At 39.1% G+C, this 18,152-nt stretch overlaps 3 protein-coding genes across 3 annotated transcripts; 1 reads left to right on the top strand and 2 right to left on the bottom strand.

The window, feature by feature from the left end:
- The first annotated feature begins 973 nt into the window (after positions 1-973).
- hmox1a (heme oxygenase 1a) lies at positions 974-4,054 on the top strand. The gene is made up of 7 exons (XM_057347139.1): positions 974-1,087; positions 1,163-1,205; positions 2,182-2,293; positions 2,748-2,963; positions 3,195-3,467; positions 3,583-3,631; positions 3,717-4,054. Exons 2-7 carry the CDS (start codon positions 1,165-1,167, stop codon positions 3,821-3,823), a joined length of 798 nt encoding a protein of 265 aa, XP_057203122.1. The 5' UTR covers positions 974-1,087; positions 1,163-1,164; the 3' UTR covers positions 3,824-4,054.
- Positions 4,055-4,086: 32 nt separating this feature from the next.
- Positions 4,087-10,540, bottom strand: mcm5 (minichromosome maintenance complex component 5). The gene is made up of 16 exons (XM_057347138.1): positions 10,251-10,540; positions 9,674-9,800; positions 9,402-9,530; positions 9,137-9,309; positions 8,901-9,056; positions 8,654-8,823; positions 8,385-8,556; positions 8,059-8,170; positions 7,810-7,953; positions 7,644-7,709; positions 7,369-7,545; positions 7,032-7,144; positions 6,816-6,944; positions 5,141-5,283; positions 4,565-4,692; positions 4,087-4,466 (listed from the first exon to the last, which is right to left on the bottom strand). The coding sequence occupies exons 1-16, from the start codon at positions 10,415-10,417 to the stop codon at positions 4,365-4,367; spliced, it is 2,208 nt and encodes a 735-aa protein (XP_057203121.1). The 5' UTR covers positions 10,418-10,540; the 3' UTR covers positions 4,087-4,364.
- Positions 10,541-11,277: 737 nt separating this feature from the next.
- gcat (glycine C-acetyltransferase) lies at positions 11,278-15,035 on the bottom strand. The gene is made up of 9 exons (XM_057346038.1): positions 14,734-15,035; positions 14,032-14,162; positions 13,860-13,961; positions 13,622-13,768; positions 13,318-13,472; positions 12,812-12,894; positions 12,477-12,648; positions 12,087-12,208; positions 11,278-11,621 (listed from the first exon to the last, which is right to left on the bottom strand). Exons 1-9 carry the CDS (start codon positions 14,951-14,953, stop codon positions 11,470-11,472), a joined length of 1,284 nt encoding a protein of 427 aa, XP_057202021.1. The 5' UTR covers positions 14,954-15,035; the 3' UTR covers positions 11,278-11,469.
- Positions 15,036-18,152: the final 3,117 nt, after the last annotated feature.

Raw genomic sequence — 18,152 nt, 5'->3', positions numbered from 1 at the left:
GTGAATGTTGTGATTTAGCTGTGTAGAGACTCTCAAATCTGTTCTGTTTTTAAGAAAAATTTTAATACAAAGTGCTTTTGCAATTTTGCATTGTTTCAAAGCAGCTTTACATACATTTAGGCACTAGTTACTGTAGAAAAGAGGTATGGTTATAAAAAATAAAGACGACCCAGAATACATGGTATTATAATAGCCTATATACAATGATTAAATATAACACAGCCTATTACTTATTTCAGGTAGGCTATTTGATTTGTGAATGAAGTGATAACCATTAAAATATTTCTACAATAAATTTCTTTCTACTATCATGAATACCTTACAAATTAATTCTTTAATTATTATTTATTTACATATTATCTTAATTTTTGTATTGTAAAATGTGTTGCCTGAAATGCCAGAAAATGTTCAGCTATGATCTACTTTTCAAAGACCTTTTCTCTAGAAAATAAATGTGTGCACTTCAAAAAAACAGTCCTCTCCAACTCCGATGCAAACTGATCTACCGATCCTAAAAAAATGTTTTTTTGCCTCAAGTAACACATTTATGAAACCTCAACTGGGCTAATTGGGGGGGAAAGAAGTTACCAGTCACAAGACATTTCTGAGTTGAGCTCTGAATATTTCCTAGAGTTCATTAAACTGCACAGTCTCACTGTATGCTGTGTCATGTTTAGCAGCACACCAATAGGAAAACAGTATAGTCATGAAATCATTGTGTACACTACAGAGTCCCCTTAACAGCAACAGCAACTAAATAGCACTTAATAACATTCTTTCAAATACACATTAGTGACTAAACACATTAAATCAAACACTTTACTTTTTGATGTCACGTCGTATTCTTGGCTTTGCTGAACGTCATGTGATTCTCATTGCTGTGTCATGAGAAACTGTTGCAGGTTTCTGTCCAGTCATGGTTTGCACAAGCATGGGGAAACTGCATCAACATTTTCACTTCCTATTTGACTAATCTAGTGGGTCATATGGGAAGGACGTAGCCTATATAAAAAGAACTAGATCAGGCAGGGAGTTTACACTGAGAACAGAACAGAAGCCTTAGCAAGGCACTTCAACTACAGCACAGGTAAAGATTTCGTAGATTTTTTTAAACTGTTATTATGGAGAATAGCTATATTTAATAATAAATATGTTATTTTAGGAATGGAATCTTTGAAGAACAAACCAGTAGACAGCCCTAACAGGTAAAAAGGCTCTATAATTTATATTATGCCAAAGTCATCAAATAAAACTAATATAACTCATATCAATGTTTGTTAAAAATAAGTTTCTGAAAGGACACCAAGTAGACAGAGTTGTAGTAAAACACTCTTGTTGAAGATAGTTGTAGAAAATGCATATTGCAGTTCCACTCACCAAGTCAGTTAGTGAATATTAAAGGGGTCATATGACACGGCTAAAACGAATATTATCGTTTGTTTTAGATGTAATGCAATGTGTATTCACAATTTAAGGTTCAACAACGCTGTATTTTCCACACACTGTGCATGTCTGTATCTCCTCTTCGCCCCGCCTCTGTGAAACGCGCAGATTTTTTACAAAGCTCAGGGCTCTGAAAAGCCAGGTGCGCTATGATTGGCCAGTTAACCAGTGTGTAGTGATTGGTCGAACACTGCAAGCGTGTGACGGAAATGTAACGCCTCTTACCATATTTGGAACATCAGGTTCCAAAGCAATTGTACTGACAGGTACGCCCACCTTACTTGCGTATACATTTGGGCGATCTTAGTCAAATCATACCACGAACGAACGTAGATTTGTGGGGGTGTGGTTACACGAGGCGTTTCAGGCAGGTCTGGGTGAGCATTCGCTTTTAGATAGATTTTGTTCTGACACTTTCATTTTTACAATTTTACGTGTCTAATACATGCATGGACAACTTAAGTATAACACACCAAAGACACAGAAAAACACGTAATCGTGCCATATGACCCCTTTAAAACTAACCAGTACTGATAAACAAGCACAAAGCAAATATTATTTCAGTACAAATGATTAGGGAAAGATGTCTGATAATCACATAACCTTATGGCTTGCATTGTGAACGACCATTTAATAGTGTCAATTTGTATGAAATTTATTTCATGCAAATAATTGTTTCTGAAAATAAAACAGAAATAAACACTGTTAATGAATAACTGTGTTATGTTTTCTAAACAGCGATTTGTCCGAGCAGATTAAAGCAGCGACTAAAGACAGTCACATAAGAGCGGAGAACACACAACTGATGCTCAACTATCAGAAAGGACGGATCACACAAACACAGTATAAGGTAAGAAACGATAACACTTACTGTGAGATAGTTGCTTTCTTGTCAGCTGCTAAATTGTAAAAAAAAGTGCTATAAAAATCAAAATGACTCGACTCATTCCAGCAAAATCAGGATAGGTACTGATAATTATTGTTGTAATATGCACAATATGTATTAAGATATGAATGTATTATGTATGCATGTACTGAGATAAATGAAACAACAAAGAGACTGAAATGAACCTGAACAATATTTTAAATATTATTTAATCACAGCTTTGGTATAAATCAAGTTTTTTTTAATTGAACGAAAAAACATCCTGTTGTGTCCCGAAAGAAGGGAGTAACAATATAGCTAATACACTATATATCGCCTATAAAAATCAAGAAATAATCAAATAAAACAAACAACGGTAAGACAACACAGACAGGTTACAAAACCCAAATTTTTAGATCCATCATTTTTGTTTTTGCAGCTCCTGTTGTGTTCTCTGTATGAGATCTACCAAGCGCTTGAGGAGGAGCTGGACAGGAACTGTGACCACCCTGCAGTACAGCCCATCTATTTCCCTCAGGAGCTGGCACGGCTGGAGTCTCTGGAACAAGACCTGGAGCATTTCTTTGGACCTCAATGGAGGAAGAAAATATCAGTGCCTGCGGCCACACACAGATACACCCAAAGACTGAGAGAGGTACGTCTGTTCTGATATTCCTCTATAACGGCATCTGTCAAATGCATAAATGTAAAACGCAGTGTAAATTATCATGCAAGGACATGTGAAGACCGTCATGACAGATTGATCGGTTAAGATGTCAAAGGGCGTGACATACTGACCCTTTTTTTATATGAGGATATGAAATTCTAGCAAGTTTCAGTTTTTATTTTCTCATAACTCGGCACTCTCTGTTCCTCTATACTGTAGATTGGCAAAAACAGCCCAAATCTTCTGGTGGCACACACCTACACACGCTACCTCGGGGACCTGTCGGGAGGTCAAGTGTTGGGCAAAATTACCCAGAAATCCTTGGGGCTGAGTGGCAACAAAGGGGTGGCATTTTTCTTGTTTCCTGGAGTGACGAGCCCCAACAAATTCAAGCAGCTGTACAGGGGCAGAATGAACAGCATTGACTTAACCGAGCAGGAGAGACGGGACGTTCTGGACGAGGCCACCAGAGCGTTCGAGTTCAACATTGAGGTGAGTATATGTTTTGCTGAAACGTCAAAAGAGGGAAAAATCTTTTTTGCATCAACGAAAGGTCTTACAATTCAAATGACACATTCAATTGAATTGAAAATATTCTTGTTAACAGGTTTTTGATGATCTTCAGAAAATGCTCAGCATCACAGAGGAAAATTCCAGTGAGTATCTAGTGATATAGTTTGATACAGTAAACATTATTATTGTTTAATCATTAATAAATCATTGTCGTTTGTTTTTGTTTAGGAAATGACGTCACATCAAACACTTTCGCCAGCTCTCCGGTTCTGCAGTTTGCTTTGGGTGTGGGTGTTGCTTTAGCAACTGTTGGAATGGGAGTTTATGCTTTTTGATTCATATTAAATACTGTATAAATACTGCGAGATCTAATCTACAAGCTTTTTAAACACTAATCAAAGACACAATACTTTTAAAGTTTGCAAAGGCAATAAAATAATACTGTTACAGTGCAACCTATTAAAATATGTAAATATTTTTCATATAGGCTACTTGGGAAATAAAAACGTAAATGTTTAATTTGTGTCCTGTATCTAGAGATGAATAAAGACCAACATTGAAATTCATTTCTTAAATGCTTTATTATTTATTGTTTTCAAAACAACATTTAAGTTGTACAAAATGTTTTTAAAGACCGGATCAAATGAAAGATTTTCACTTTCCGAGGACTTAATAAACCACATTACACAGCAAAATCTTGTGACAACTTTGAACCAATCCTGCATGCACTTGCAGGAAGTTGATATATTTAATGTATATGTAAAGCAAGGAAACTATATACAAGAAACACAACATTTTTGTGATGCATCCCATCTCACTATCTATCTGCTTTTAAACAACAGACGTTCAGGTTATTCTCCGACAAAAAACATTTCTCTACTTGACCCTGTACAGGACTTTCCTCTGCATACGATGCTGCAGTTCTCCCCTCCTCATCATCAGATGAAGGACTTTGTGAATGGCGTGTTCTGGATACTTCTGCTCGGCGACGAGAAGAGATGCGTTCATTCACAATGTGATAAAATACATGATTTGAAATGCTTAGCTGTAATCCAGTTTGTGGAATCACAACGCACCTGTTTGGTGAAGTCCTGTATGATGCTGTGTTCAGACACCTGGGAGCCGATGGCGAAGCGTCTCTTCAGCTGTTTCTCTATGCGAGAGATCATCTCCTGATCTTCCTGGGTCGTAAATCCCTCCACACCTGCATATGTCACGAAATATTACATCAAACTGTGCTCAAACATTCAGTGACCTACTATATTAGGTCAAACTAAATTGGAAAATGTTTGCAACTAGTAAATAAAAATCCTTAAAGTGATAGTTCACCCAAAAATGAAAATTCTGACATAATTTACTCAGCCTCATGTCATTTCATACCTGTATAAATGTCTTTGTTCTGATGAACACAGAGAAAGATATTTGGAAAAATGTTGTCAATTTTCAATTCTGTAACGTCATCGACTGCCATAGTAGGTCAAATTAAATGGTAGTCAAAGGTGCCCCAGAGCTGTTTGTTATCCTAAATTCTTGAAAAACTGAAAATTGCTAACATTCTTACAAATTGGCATATGACATTTAAAATTTACATTATAGTACGTAAAACCAGTATCAGTCAACCTCTAGTTTCACTTCATAGTCTACTCGCTTACCAGAGAGACTGCCGGAGAGGGCCGCGTCCAGTGTGGACACCTGGAATAGCCTCAGAGCCTCATCCACCTCTTCTTCGCCAGCGATGGGCTGTAACTTCATTTTAGCAAGAGACTCCGCAATACGCACAACAGCCTCAAGCTGCCTGTAATGTCAAAGAATAAACCAATTAATGCACAAACGGCTACCTACAACTAGTGTTGTTTGGCGGCCTGCTTTAATTTTAGTTTTAGTCTAGTCTTTGTGTCAAGCTGTCATTTTAGTTTTTATTAGTTTTAGTCACGTTCATACTCTTTTTAGTCTAGTCAAGTTTCAGTCGACTAGAAGTCTGAGCATTTTAGTCTTATTTTAGTCAGAATTATCCATGACTATTTTAGTCTAGCTTTAGTCAATGAAAATTGCATTTTAGTCTCTTTTTAGTAATGCAATTCTATTTAACCCAGTCAATATAGTATAAGTACCTAGTAGTATAGACGAAACCAAAATTTTATTTTAGCCAAACCCATTTCAAACAAGGTTATCTTATTATATTATTGTTACCTTATAAACTCAGAATACATCCATTCCAGACACGGAAGACGCTCTCATTTGAATTTAAGGCCATCGGTAGGGGTGGGAATCTCTAGGCACGTCACGATTCGATTACGATTCAGAGGGCTGCGATGCGATGATAAAACGATTCTCGATGCATCTTTTTACCATACAAATTTTCTTTTTCTTGCTGTGTGACTATTAAAATCAAAGTATTTGTCCTAACCCAGACCGATTTTACTTCCAATATCCCTTATTAATAAAACAAATGGAAGTGATTTGGCAAGTCAACTGGAAGGTTAAATTTGCCAGCATTGCAAAGAACCAACAGGAAATTCTGTATGCTGTAGTAGCATACAGAATGCAGTAAATTAATGCAGACTTTTTGTGCACATAGCACTGGAGCTAGAGAGGTTTAAAGTTATTATAGTTCACTAAAGTATTTTTTTGTCTGAGTGTTCAATTTAATGGGACTTTTATTTTGACGGGTCTTTGGTTAGACGCTTGAGTTTTTGTTTGCCTATAATAATAATAGCTTCACTCAAGCAGTAAACGATCGTAAATTAAACTCTCAGAGCAACTCTGGAGATAAAGTTCATGTGTTCATATCCTCATACAGTGCAGACACAGATAAATCCTCGACCATCACTCGTGTTGTATGTTAAACTGTGCACGTAATTCCTTCAGACACGCAGAACAGCCAGATGACATTTAAATAACAGGATTCCGCTCCGCATCTAGGTTAAAGCATCAGACGAAATAACGTTATAACATTTCGTCTCGTCTCGGTCAACGAAAATGAAGAGACATTTTAGCATAGTTTTTATTTTGTAAACCACATTTAGTCTCGTTTTTATTCGTCAACAACATTGCATTATACATTTAATTATAGTCATCATCACATGACCAGCATTTACGTTGCGTCTTGTCTCGTTTTCGTCACGTGATAAAGGTTCGTTGACGACCATATTTCGTCATAATTTTCATTGATGAAAGCAACGCTACCTACAACTTAAAATATTCAAATGTGGTAACAGTATCGGCTACACCCCACAAAACTTGCAACCACAAGCGGTCCTTTGTTTAGAGACCGATTCATTCGATTGTGGGAGAAAAAGCACAGGAGCTAGTGAAGTCAGTAGTTACCTGACAGTGATGGGGATGGAAGCACGTCTATCGGTCTCTCTCTCGTGCTCCTTCGCACCGCTCCTCATCAGAACGTATCTGTTCTTCAGCTTCTCCGCTGCCGCCGCCGACAGACGAGGTCCACATTTTCTGTATGTATACAATAATGAATCTTTATTCTGAATTGAAACATTTAGGAGTTTCCGCTGTTTTAAATCCAGGGAGGTCCACACTTACGTTCTGCAGTAGGCGATGTACTTCTTTATCGTGGCCAGAGTAATCTCTCCTTCCACACCCTCCATCTGGGTCTGAGCGCTCAGGTGAACGTTCATCACGTGCCGAGCCAACGTCTGAAAAAAACAGAAGCTAGCGTGAATTTTCGCTTTCAACAAGCTACACACAAAGAACAATATAGCTTCTATAAATCTGAAAATATACAAGTAAAAATGTGCAAAACCAGGCCATCATTTCTCCATTTCTGTAACATTCCCACACAGAAAACATCACAAGTCAGGATTGCAGTTGCTCGCACATCGTTCACGACATAATCCATCGCTTGTGTTGAAATACACACCATGTCTCGCTGTTGGTCGTGATGGTCTTTGATGATAAAGATCATGTCGAATCGAGACAGGATGGTAGGCATGAAATCGATGTTGTCTTCTCCTTTCGTGTCGTCCCAGCGACCGAACACAGAGTTGGCGGCGGCCAGCACAGAGCAGCGAGAGTTCAGAGTGGTTGTGATTCCAGCCTTCAGGTTACAAAATTCAGAGTCAAGACATGATGGTAACACAGTTTTTAAGTATCGTAGCACAGCTTTATGAACAACAAACAGGGCTGGAGGGGTACCTTTGCGATAGAGATGGTCTGCTGCTCCATGGCTTCGTGAATAGCAACTCTATCATCTTCTCTCATCTGTTTGAAAAGAAAAGGCATTTATTATAAGTTCTAGCCATTCAGGTCGTATGAAGGGCAAAAGTGCACTTGATGGTAATACATAAAATGGAACACCAACCTTGTCAAACTCATCGATGCAGACCACACCGCCATCAGCCAGCACCATGGCACCTCCCTCCATGATGAAACCACGAGTGTGAGGGTCTCGCAGCACCGAGGCGGTCAGACCGGCTGCACTGCTGCCTTTACCAGAGGTGTAGACCTAACAAAAGACAACAGACATTAAACTCCAAGTCGAATCCTACATAAAGCTGAAAAGTAACTGAACATTCGCATTTAAAGAAGCAAAAACTTGTGGGAGTCTTACCCCAATCGGAGAACATCTTTCCACAAATTTCAGCAATTGAGACTTGGCTGTTCCTGGATCTCCGAGCATCAGCAGATTAATATCGCCTCTGCGCGTCAGACCATCAGGCAACCTGAAATTACAGAGAACGTTACTTTGTTTTTTAAAGCCATATCAGCAAAAATATATACATTTACATATACTTATAGCGAACTTGTTGTATTATAACTTATATAAATATGGTACAAATATCAACAATACGAGTTCATAACATTGTTTGAAATAGCTCGCAATATAAAGTAACATAGCTAAATGTAAAAATAAACTTTGCTCGTCTTGTTCCTCGCCTCTTTCTGGAGCCTCCGAAAAGAAGACACGCTATGGCTTTCTTCAGGTCATCGCTTCCATAGATGGACGGGGCGAGAGAGCGAGCGAGGGAATCGTAGACGGAGGGAGAGGAAGCCAGAGACCTCAGCTCCTCTTCCTCCTGGGGTGAAACTGATCCAGCGGCTCCACGACCTGCAATAGCGAGAAACGAAATGTAAATCAAGTTTTGAGTAGCTAAACATGTACCAACAGCAAAATAATGATCCCACAATGCTTTGCAGGCACTCGCCTGCTCCTTCAGTATCCACTTCGATGCCAACGACTCGCAGGTATGCCAGTCGGATGCCAACGCCTGCTCCCATATCACGCCCTTTGTTTTTGGTCTGGGCCACCTTCTTGATGGAGTAGATGCCCATGACGGTTACCCTGTTTCCTGGTACCACACGGTCACACAGGTACCTGCAAATCGCAAAGGTCAGAGCGAGACTCGTGTACACCGAAAGCATCGTGACGACTAACTCAACCTCAGCATGTACCTGTCGCAGTAGAGCTGCATGTGTCGCGGCATCTCTCCGTGAGGAACGGCATCGGGGGCTTCCTGCAGACGCTGAGTCTGGAAATCAACGCAGAGGCATCGGTCCGGAATGATGAAATACGGATCCACGGGGCACTTGACGCTACCCGCCTGTTCGCTGAAGGGAAGCAAGAGTATTTCAGCAATGACTCATTTTAAAATAAACTAAATCTTTGGGCGTCCCAAGATGAGACTCACGTGTTACACTTGCGGGGAAGAGCGTAACCCTGCAGTCCCGGAGGCAGAGGAATGTTACTGATGACAGACCTGCAGCCACGGCACTGCAGACAAACTCTGGTGGCTTTGGCCCTCACTGCCGTGGAGGATATGATTATACCGGGAATCTTCACAAGACGCGACACCTGCTCCGACTGCCGACAGATGACCGAAACAAACACGGAACGGTCACCAGGAACCTCAAAAGCGTATAGAGCAAATGAGAACAATGTGATGTGATGCTCACCTTCAGATTGCGGATGTTGGACGGGTGGGCGTCGCTCTTCAGCATGACCTGTATGTCCTGCACGGTCTCTTCTCCTACAGGACGCGGGCGTGTGACCTCATCGGCCACTTCCTGCGCCGCCTCTTCCAACTGTCAATCATAAAGTGACATCAATGGATGCTCAGAACACAACAAAATGTTTGTTTTGCGCGTCCCATAAATGATTGTTTATTAACGAACGTAAATAAAGCTTATTCATCTTGAAAATACATTGTTTTGTTGCTTGGTCTCACCAAAGGCAAGTTCTCGGTGGGCAGTTTGTAAAGACAGTCTGAAAGATCTTCATCAAAACTGGCCAGGTCCTCCATCTCCACCTCAATCCAGTATTCTCCCAGGGTGTAATGCCTCTTGAGCTCATCTCTGAAGAAAAACACAGTTATCAGTGCACAAAAGAAAGAAAAAAACACTAACGCGAATAATAATAGTTTGCAACTGTACAGTAGTCTACTTATAGTCTAGTTCACGAATAATGTAGTTCAAGGAATCGGTTCGTTCGAATGCATTGTTTCAAGAAACGGTTGACAAATAAGTCAGAGATTCGTTCAAATAGCGTCAAAAGTCACGTCACGTGCACTTCCACATTGCATTACAGAAGTATTTTGTAGATTGGTTTGTCTGAACAACGACTCAAAAGAACGATTCGCGAACAGAACAAACTTGACACATAATAAATATCTTTAAGTGTATTAAACTATAACATTTACAAACAGCAGGTAAAAATAACCACAGAAAGCACCTATTATTGTTCTAACCCGTTGCATTGTGTCTCGACAAAGAGATGCAAGATTATATTTTTGTTATAAACAATACCTGTATTTGTAAGTGAATCCCGTGCGATCGGTACCGACTCTAAACTGCCTCAAAAACTCCCGAAACCTCTTTTTGATCTGACTGCGTTTGACGACCCCCTCATCGCCAATGCTTTCTCCACCAAAACTGTCACTGTAATACACTCCTGGATCATCAAATCCCGACATTTTGCGCGTATCCCAATATAATGCAATAAATTACGAGTAATATATTTATTCTAAAAAGTGCTATATTTTGTCAATTACGCCTATTATTTCTCGTTACAATCAACAACGTGCTCCACTGAGACGCACCAGGCACGGAGTGCTGACTTTCGCGGCAAAACCTTTAGCCCTGCCCTCCGCTGAACTCAGACTCCGCCCCCACGGTCTTTTTCGTCTTGCGCATTGGACAGAAATGCACTGTGGCGTAAAACGTCATTAAAAAAAGGAGGTTCTGAACTACAGCACTGGCGGGAAATACACAAAGCGTGCAAATAGGAGGAAGTTGTGGGTCTGATGGCGCGGAATATCAGAATGTTGAAAGCAGATTGGTCCGTTTTAATAACAATCATTAACGTTCCCAATAATAAATAAACGATGGTTATATATATATATATATATACACACATACGCAATTGTTTGCTTTCCTAATAGTTAAAGAAATACTGTAATTTATGTACTTTCTCAAAAGTAAACAAAATAATGAAATGACTGGTGTATATATTTTTGTAATAATACAGTAATGTGCACACAAACTCCTCAAAAAAAGTTAAGATTTTTTATTCTTTTTTACTTTTTTAGTGTGTCAAAAATTCCAAATATTTCTAAACATTCTTTGCCATTCGTTGTAACAATCAAGTATGTTTTTTGTATAATGTAGAAATACAAAGAGATTCAATCTCATAGAATCAGTCGAGGATTACAGACAAAAAGAAAATCCATAAAATTTTGGCAACATCTCAATGATGCTGGGCTGAAAAATGTTGCATTGGTGTATATCTTTAGTACCATTCATTGTCTATTAAAATTAACAGGAAAACCCCAACTATGAATCATCAACAAGAGCATTTATTCAGTTAATTCTGAAAAATAATCAAATTTGACCTTTATAATAAATCACAGTAGCCACAAAAGCATTTTTGCTTTGATATATTATGTAACTGAAGCCTCGCTCTAACAGGTCACTCCAAAAAACGACCGTAGCAGTTCCTCCAATCTCAGCCTGTGTGCTCCTGACATTAGGAAATGACACCATGCTTTCTGCCGGTCTGTATGAAGGCATCTATAGTACGATCAATGTCTTCATCGGTGTGAGCTGCAGAGATCTGGACTCGAATACGGGCTTTTCCTTTAGGAACAACTGGGTAGGAGAATCCGATCACATACACACCTGGAGAGAGACACGCACGCACGCACGCGCACGCACACACATATTTTATACTTGATGAAAAGTTATGTGAGCACATTTCAAGGGACAATTCACCCCAAAATGACAATCCTGTCATCATTTATTCACCCTCATGTTTTTCCAAACCTTATGACTTCTCCAATCTCTCTATTTGACACAAAGACATCATTTGACCTCAATATATTCCACATTTATATTGCGGTCATGGTGCGTTTTAATTCATTTTGTTTGACAGCCCAAATCCACATTTACTTTTATTATATAAACGTGTGGCCAGAATATTAGAAATATAGCGTTTGATGGAAGTCATGGAGGTTTGAAAAAGACATGAGGAAATTACCGAACTTCTATTTTAGGACAAATCTATTTGTATTGCAAAGAAATTGGACACGTGGTAGGTACTCAAAATAACTTAAAAATGTTTTGAACAGAGAGCCGAATTATCACCTAGTTTTAGCATGTCATCAGCCATAAGAGAAGCCAGGCGAGCATCACCCAGCATCACGGGGCAAATGGGATGAGCTGTGCCAGAGATGGTAAAGCCTGCCTGGGTCATGTTGTTTCTGAACCTTTGACAACAAACAAAACACTATTGTTAGTTTTTACTCAATGAACTCTTTCATGCTTTTAAACAGGTACAGACTGTCCAGCAAAAGTCAACAATTTTTGTGTCGACTGAAATTGTTATACCAGATTATTTTAAAAACGAGCTTGGTAGTTTTAACCCTGCTTATCTAGTGTTCACAAAGGATAAACACAGCAACGTGATCTAAAGGGTGTAACCGTAAACCGAATCGACAAATACCGCAGAACCCCACATCACCCTTTCAGTACTACCTCATGGTTTTGGCCGCCATGCTCTGCGCGATTTCATTGGATGCCAGCAGCAGTTCCACGGCACGGATGGAACATCCCACCACGGGAGGGGGAAGAGAGTTAGAGAAGAGGTACGGACGAGACCGCTGTCTCAGCAGATCTATTAAAGCTTTAGGACCAACCGTGTAACCACCTGACCAAGTGTTAGAGAAACAACAAATAAACGATGCAAATAAACGATGCAACTGTTGTTATGCAAAAGATAGATTCAACTTTATCAGCCGTAGTGATGTTGTATAATATTAACAATGTGTTTTAGTTAATACTGAATAACTGGTATTTAAAGAAATACAAACCTGCAGCTCCTCCTAATGCTTTTCCCAGCGTGGAATTGACAATGTGCACCCTGTTCATCACCCCAAAAAGCTCATCTGTTCCTCTGTGAACATAAAATACAAAAAGCATACATTAACTTTCTCAAGAAGCACATGTTTGTGACCTTCCGTCCGACTCAAATGTGACAATATGACCTCTTATAACCTTTTTTATGTCGACATTAAAAATGAGGCAATTCTTTTCACCCGTACTCTGCAAGTAACTTGAAATTTTAGGAATAAATATTAAAGTGATTGGCCATATGTCTCATCAAAAAAGAAAATTTGATCTCTTAATTGTCCCAAATGAAATATGTTGCCTGATCATCAAAATAATTCCAAATTATTATTTTTGTATATTCTAGCTTCGGAGTAAAAACAGGTCATCTTCAAACAACACAACACCATCTATATATATTCTATTCTATTATGCACCATTTTTAATGAGACAAATACATTTGTACATACACAAGTACATGTATACTCACCGGCCACGGGGACCAAGGAAGCCGGTGGCGTGACATTCATCGATGAAGACCAGCGCTCCATACTGTTCAGCCAGATCACAGATACCCTGCAGAGGAGCCACATCTCCATCCATGGAGAAAACACCATCTGTGACCACCAACCTCAGACGAGAGGACTGTGGAAAAACATTGACAAAGTAAAAAATTGAAAACACAATTTATGCAAAGCTACACCCCATAACATGTGGAACCACTTCGTCAGTTTCATTCAAAATATTATTTACGTTTCATCAAATCACACAACATAAAATCCAAGCCAACTCACCTGTGATTCTCTCAGCTTTTCCTCCAGGTCATTCAGGTCCATGTGTTTGTACCGGAACCTCTTGGCACGACACAGTCGAACGCCGTCGATAATGGAGGCGTGGTTTAGTTCATCAGACAGCACCGCATCATCAGGACCCAGCAGAACCTAAAACAAAGAGTACAGAGGTGATGTTACAATGCATAAAGTGGCGCACAGTTTTCTTCTACATTTCATTAGTAATGATGAGTAATGTCACCTCAAACAGACCAGCGTTGGCATCAAAGCAGCTGGCGTACAGAATGCAGTCTTCTCTTTCGTGGAACTGAGCTAGCTTCTGTTCCAAGTTCTTGTGAAGGCTCTAGGAAAACAGACATAATAATTATTCAAGCATCAATACTTTAAACATTAACATACTGGTTTTTCCTAACCTGGGTGCCACAGATGAAGCGAACAGAGCTAAGTCCAGCTCCATATTTCTGCAGGGCATCAATTCCTGCCTGCACCACCTCTGGATGGCTGGATAAACCCAAGTAGTTATTTGCACAGAAGTTCAGTATGTCTGTAGAAAAAAATCAGAATACGAGTTTCTGTATCATAGTTAAACATGTATACCTTAAATGCACTGGAAGGCACTTTGAAAAACATACAGCAAATGCAAATTGCGTGGCTGTAAACAGACTTGACAGCCCAAATATAGATTTAGGAGGACAAAACTCAAATATAAAGACCTTAAAAGGTTTTCAAATATATGTACATTTCCTATTTATTTTAATCTTATTTACCACACAATGTTATGTCAACTACGTATGTATTTGCTAAATACATTTTTATCTTATGCATTCTTTAACTTGAAGTTGGACTTGAAAGAAAAAAGTTGATGTATTATAAATAGTCACATTTAAAGGAAAATGATCACAATCAACGAAACACTAGATTAAGTTGGAAATGTCCATACAGACCCATGGCTTATTCTTATCACTTACCGGAGAAGTAAATTAACTTTGTGACGTACGCTGAGGTCAAGTGCAATGTTAAACCCAAACGTAACACGCTGACATATAAAGCATATGTTGCACTTCACTCACTAGGTTTTGTTTTGGGCTATAAATCTTTATTAATGTTCAGCTCACCCCCGCTACTTCCGTCTACGCAGATATGAGGACCCTGCTTGGACGTGATCACTCTCTCTCCCTTCCACGTGCCCGCTGCACGGATACCGTCCAGCTCTGTTTCCAGTACAGACAGCGCGTGCTCGACTGCAGCGTAATGTCTCTTTATATTAGTATTGCAGGACTGCAAAACACTCCTGACGGGAGCGCTGAAGAGACGAACAGCTGTACGGAGTGACATTTCTCCAACAACATCGACAAAAGAGCTGTAGTTAAAGTACGGACGAGACGTTCAAGGCGAATGTCACTTACATGGGCGTCGACAAAACCGACTAATCAGACGCGTTTGCGTAAGGCGGGCTGAGCCCCAGACCCCGCCCCTATTTAAAGAAACAGCAAACGAAGAATGCAGATACAAACAACTACATACTTAAGTATGATTAAATTGTCATCTCAAATTTACACCTACATTCCCATACATTAACTTTTATTTGTGCTGTTGTACATTTAATTATTCATTCTTTTCTACTTTTCTTTGTTTGTCTTTAACACTTTCTTCGTTTTTCATAGAGACATTAATGACACATTCTAGGAAAACAAACAATAACAAACAGCAGATCACCTACTTATACAATTTCATATATAACATTACGTTCACAGCTGGCATTTATTCTCTTGAAATACTTCTTTTTCTTAGAAAACATCAGGGGCCTCATGTTTTGTGTACGCACAAAAAAAAGTGCCTGAAAGACGCAAAAGATATGATTTATAAAAACAAACTTGAAGTAAAATTTGCGCACCTGCACGCAAACTCTGACCCATGCGTACGGACATTTTGGAGACAGAGCAGTTTGGCGATACCGATGCTGAGTTAGTGAACTCAAGTTAGATTGCAGAAAGTAAGTGTGATAAAAACGATTATAAGCATTAATGCCTCACACACATTTAATTTTACCTTCAAGATCCACATTATCACGAAGATTGACGCGCTTAGGTTGAAATTCATGCTGAATTATTGTGCATTTGATAAAATAACTTATTTATATACTTATATATATATTCAGGCTTAAACTTACTTGGCTTGACCAGCACATGGGTAGTTGACAAACAAATCGTACATGTGTCCTATGGTGTGACAGCAAAATTTAGAAAACAAACTTTTAATATTACATTGTTTTAAATGATTAATATTAATATTTATCATATAAAACAGCACAAGAGAGATTTATCTTCATTGTTAGTTTAGAATTTTTGCCTTCACACCCTAGAATACGTGCACATTAATCTGTCAACTACCCACATGCATAAATGGACGGTGCGAGAAGCCTGCTGGTAGCAGAGGGGAAGAGCGCTGACTGACACGTGAGCGCGCGCAATACTCGCGGGAATGTCTGTTTCCCGGGAAATTGCAAATTGATAGTGCTGCAGCAGCTGCTCATTTTCAGCCTCTACAACATTTTGGAATTGCTGTTAAAACACAAACGGTATTTGGCTTCATGCAATAAATCGCTAAATGGCAGAAAACGTGTGAACCTTTAAAGGTAAGCAGTTGTAATATATTGTCTTTTTTCGTGTTAGATTAGAAATATTAGATTGAGTGAAGATGTTAACAATGTGTGTCTCTTATACGTAACGTTATTTATTTGAACAGCTGCATAATGTTTATTTTAAGCTCTGCAATCAAACCAGCACAAACATTGATTATGCGACGAAAATTCTGCTTTAGACACAACTGAATCAGTTCTTGTGCGCGATTTCATTGTGCGAAGTCCTTAAACGAACTTTGCACAAGTTCTCAGGTCACGGAAGTCGTCATATGACCATAATGTTTATGCATATAACCATAGACGTAGGAAATAACTAGACCGCTCGTTGGCTGCTGGATCGTACGTCAACGGCGCCGCCATATTAGGGGTGGCAACCTTCAAGTACAAACACATACACGTGAATGGCGGTGCTGCGGTTTTTCTGGTTAAAACACAATTTCTCAACCGATTTCAATACTTTACAACGTACGTGGAGTACAGATATGTGTCGGCTCCAGTTATCGACGGTTAATTTTTCTAAGTCTAAATATTGAGATTTGAAGTATCTATAGACACGATGCATTTGTGCTGCACGTATATCCCAAACCATTGACATGTGTTAAGAAATGTAAACGTTATTGTGCATTTCATAACGAAAAAGCGCAGCTCCCCCGTTTAAATGCATTTGTTTTCATGCTACTCTTGCCACGACCAATATGGCGGCGCCGTTGACGTATCGCAGCAGCTGACCAAAGCAGTCAATGCGCGGTTTAGTATTTCTTACGTCTTTGCATATGAGTCATGTGATATGACAACATGGAAAGGCGTTGCCTGTACTTGGATCCGCGGTAAATCCAAAAGTCCCTCTTTGACACTGTCATGAAGTCAACCTAAAAACGGAGATTTTACAGGTCGAATGATTAAAATGGAAGTCAACAATATAGGTCAGAATTTTGCTGTTATTCCCATTAGCGTCAAACGGTTTTCATGATGAGGTTTCTGTAGTCTTCTGATTTTCAATATGACGGCTGCATAGTGCCATGTTAGTTGGGTTGTGCCATAACAACTTTTCGTTCCTTGTGAGGTTTAAGAGTTGAATGCTAACTGTGCCAGTAGAAATGAACTGTATTAATGTTTTTTTAATTATCAAACTAACTTTTAAAGATATTTAACATTATAATAAGGGACGTTTTAGGAAGGCTGAAGGTAGACCAGAATAGCAAACCAAGACTACATTTGCCTCTAGATCTATTTTGTTACAATAATAATTCTCTTATTAAACATTCAGCCTAATTTCATTAAATATTTATTAACACAGATATAACACTTGCTTTACTATGGCGATCTCTAAGACGAGCGTGGGTATTCCTGTGCTGCTGTGTAGCTGATAACTACGGTGAGTAACTACATGATTGAGTTTCATAAATATTCTTTAAACGCCATAAAAAGTTTATCCTAAGATGGTTATATGTTAACAGAGATTCAGCTTTCAGTTGAAGAAACTGCGCCATCTATTGGTCAGAGCACCGTGCGTCCATGGTTTGAGGAATGCAATGAGGATGAAAGTTATTTATCATATCAGTTCAGGTGAATCACAGGTGAACTTTGGGCAGTGACTGAGATTGTATAATAATTACACAACTTAGTTATAGCTAACTCTGTCAACAAATTAAAACATTACACTTCAATGGTCCATGTAAATGCAGTGTGCTAATTCCAGTTGTTTACTCGTTTGCTGATTGACTCTCCATCTCTTTGTTTTTATTCAGAATACAGCAATAAAACAAAAACTAGCAGAAAACAATGAAGAAGGGTCCTTTCGGTGCTCTTTTCTCCAGCCCCCCATATCTGTCCCAGAATCAGACACAAGAGAAGTGGGTGTCAAAGAGAAAAGGCACAATTACTGTGGGAGGA

This window comes from Triplophysa rosa, linkage group LG11, assembly GCF_024868665.1.
Source record: "Triplophysa rosa linkage group LG11, Trosa_1v2, whole genome shotgun sequence".
NCBI classification, from domain to species: Eukaryota; Metazoa; Chordata; class Actinopteri; order Cypriniformes; family Nemacheilidae; genus Triplophysa; species Triplophysa rosa.
Note: the sequence above shows the minus strand (reverse complement) of the source record. Positions and strands in the feature narration are given on the sequence as shown.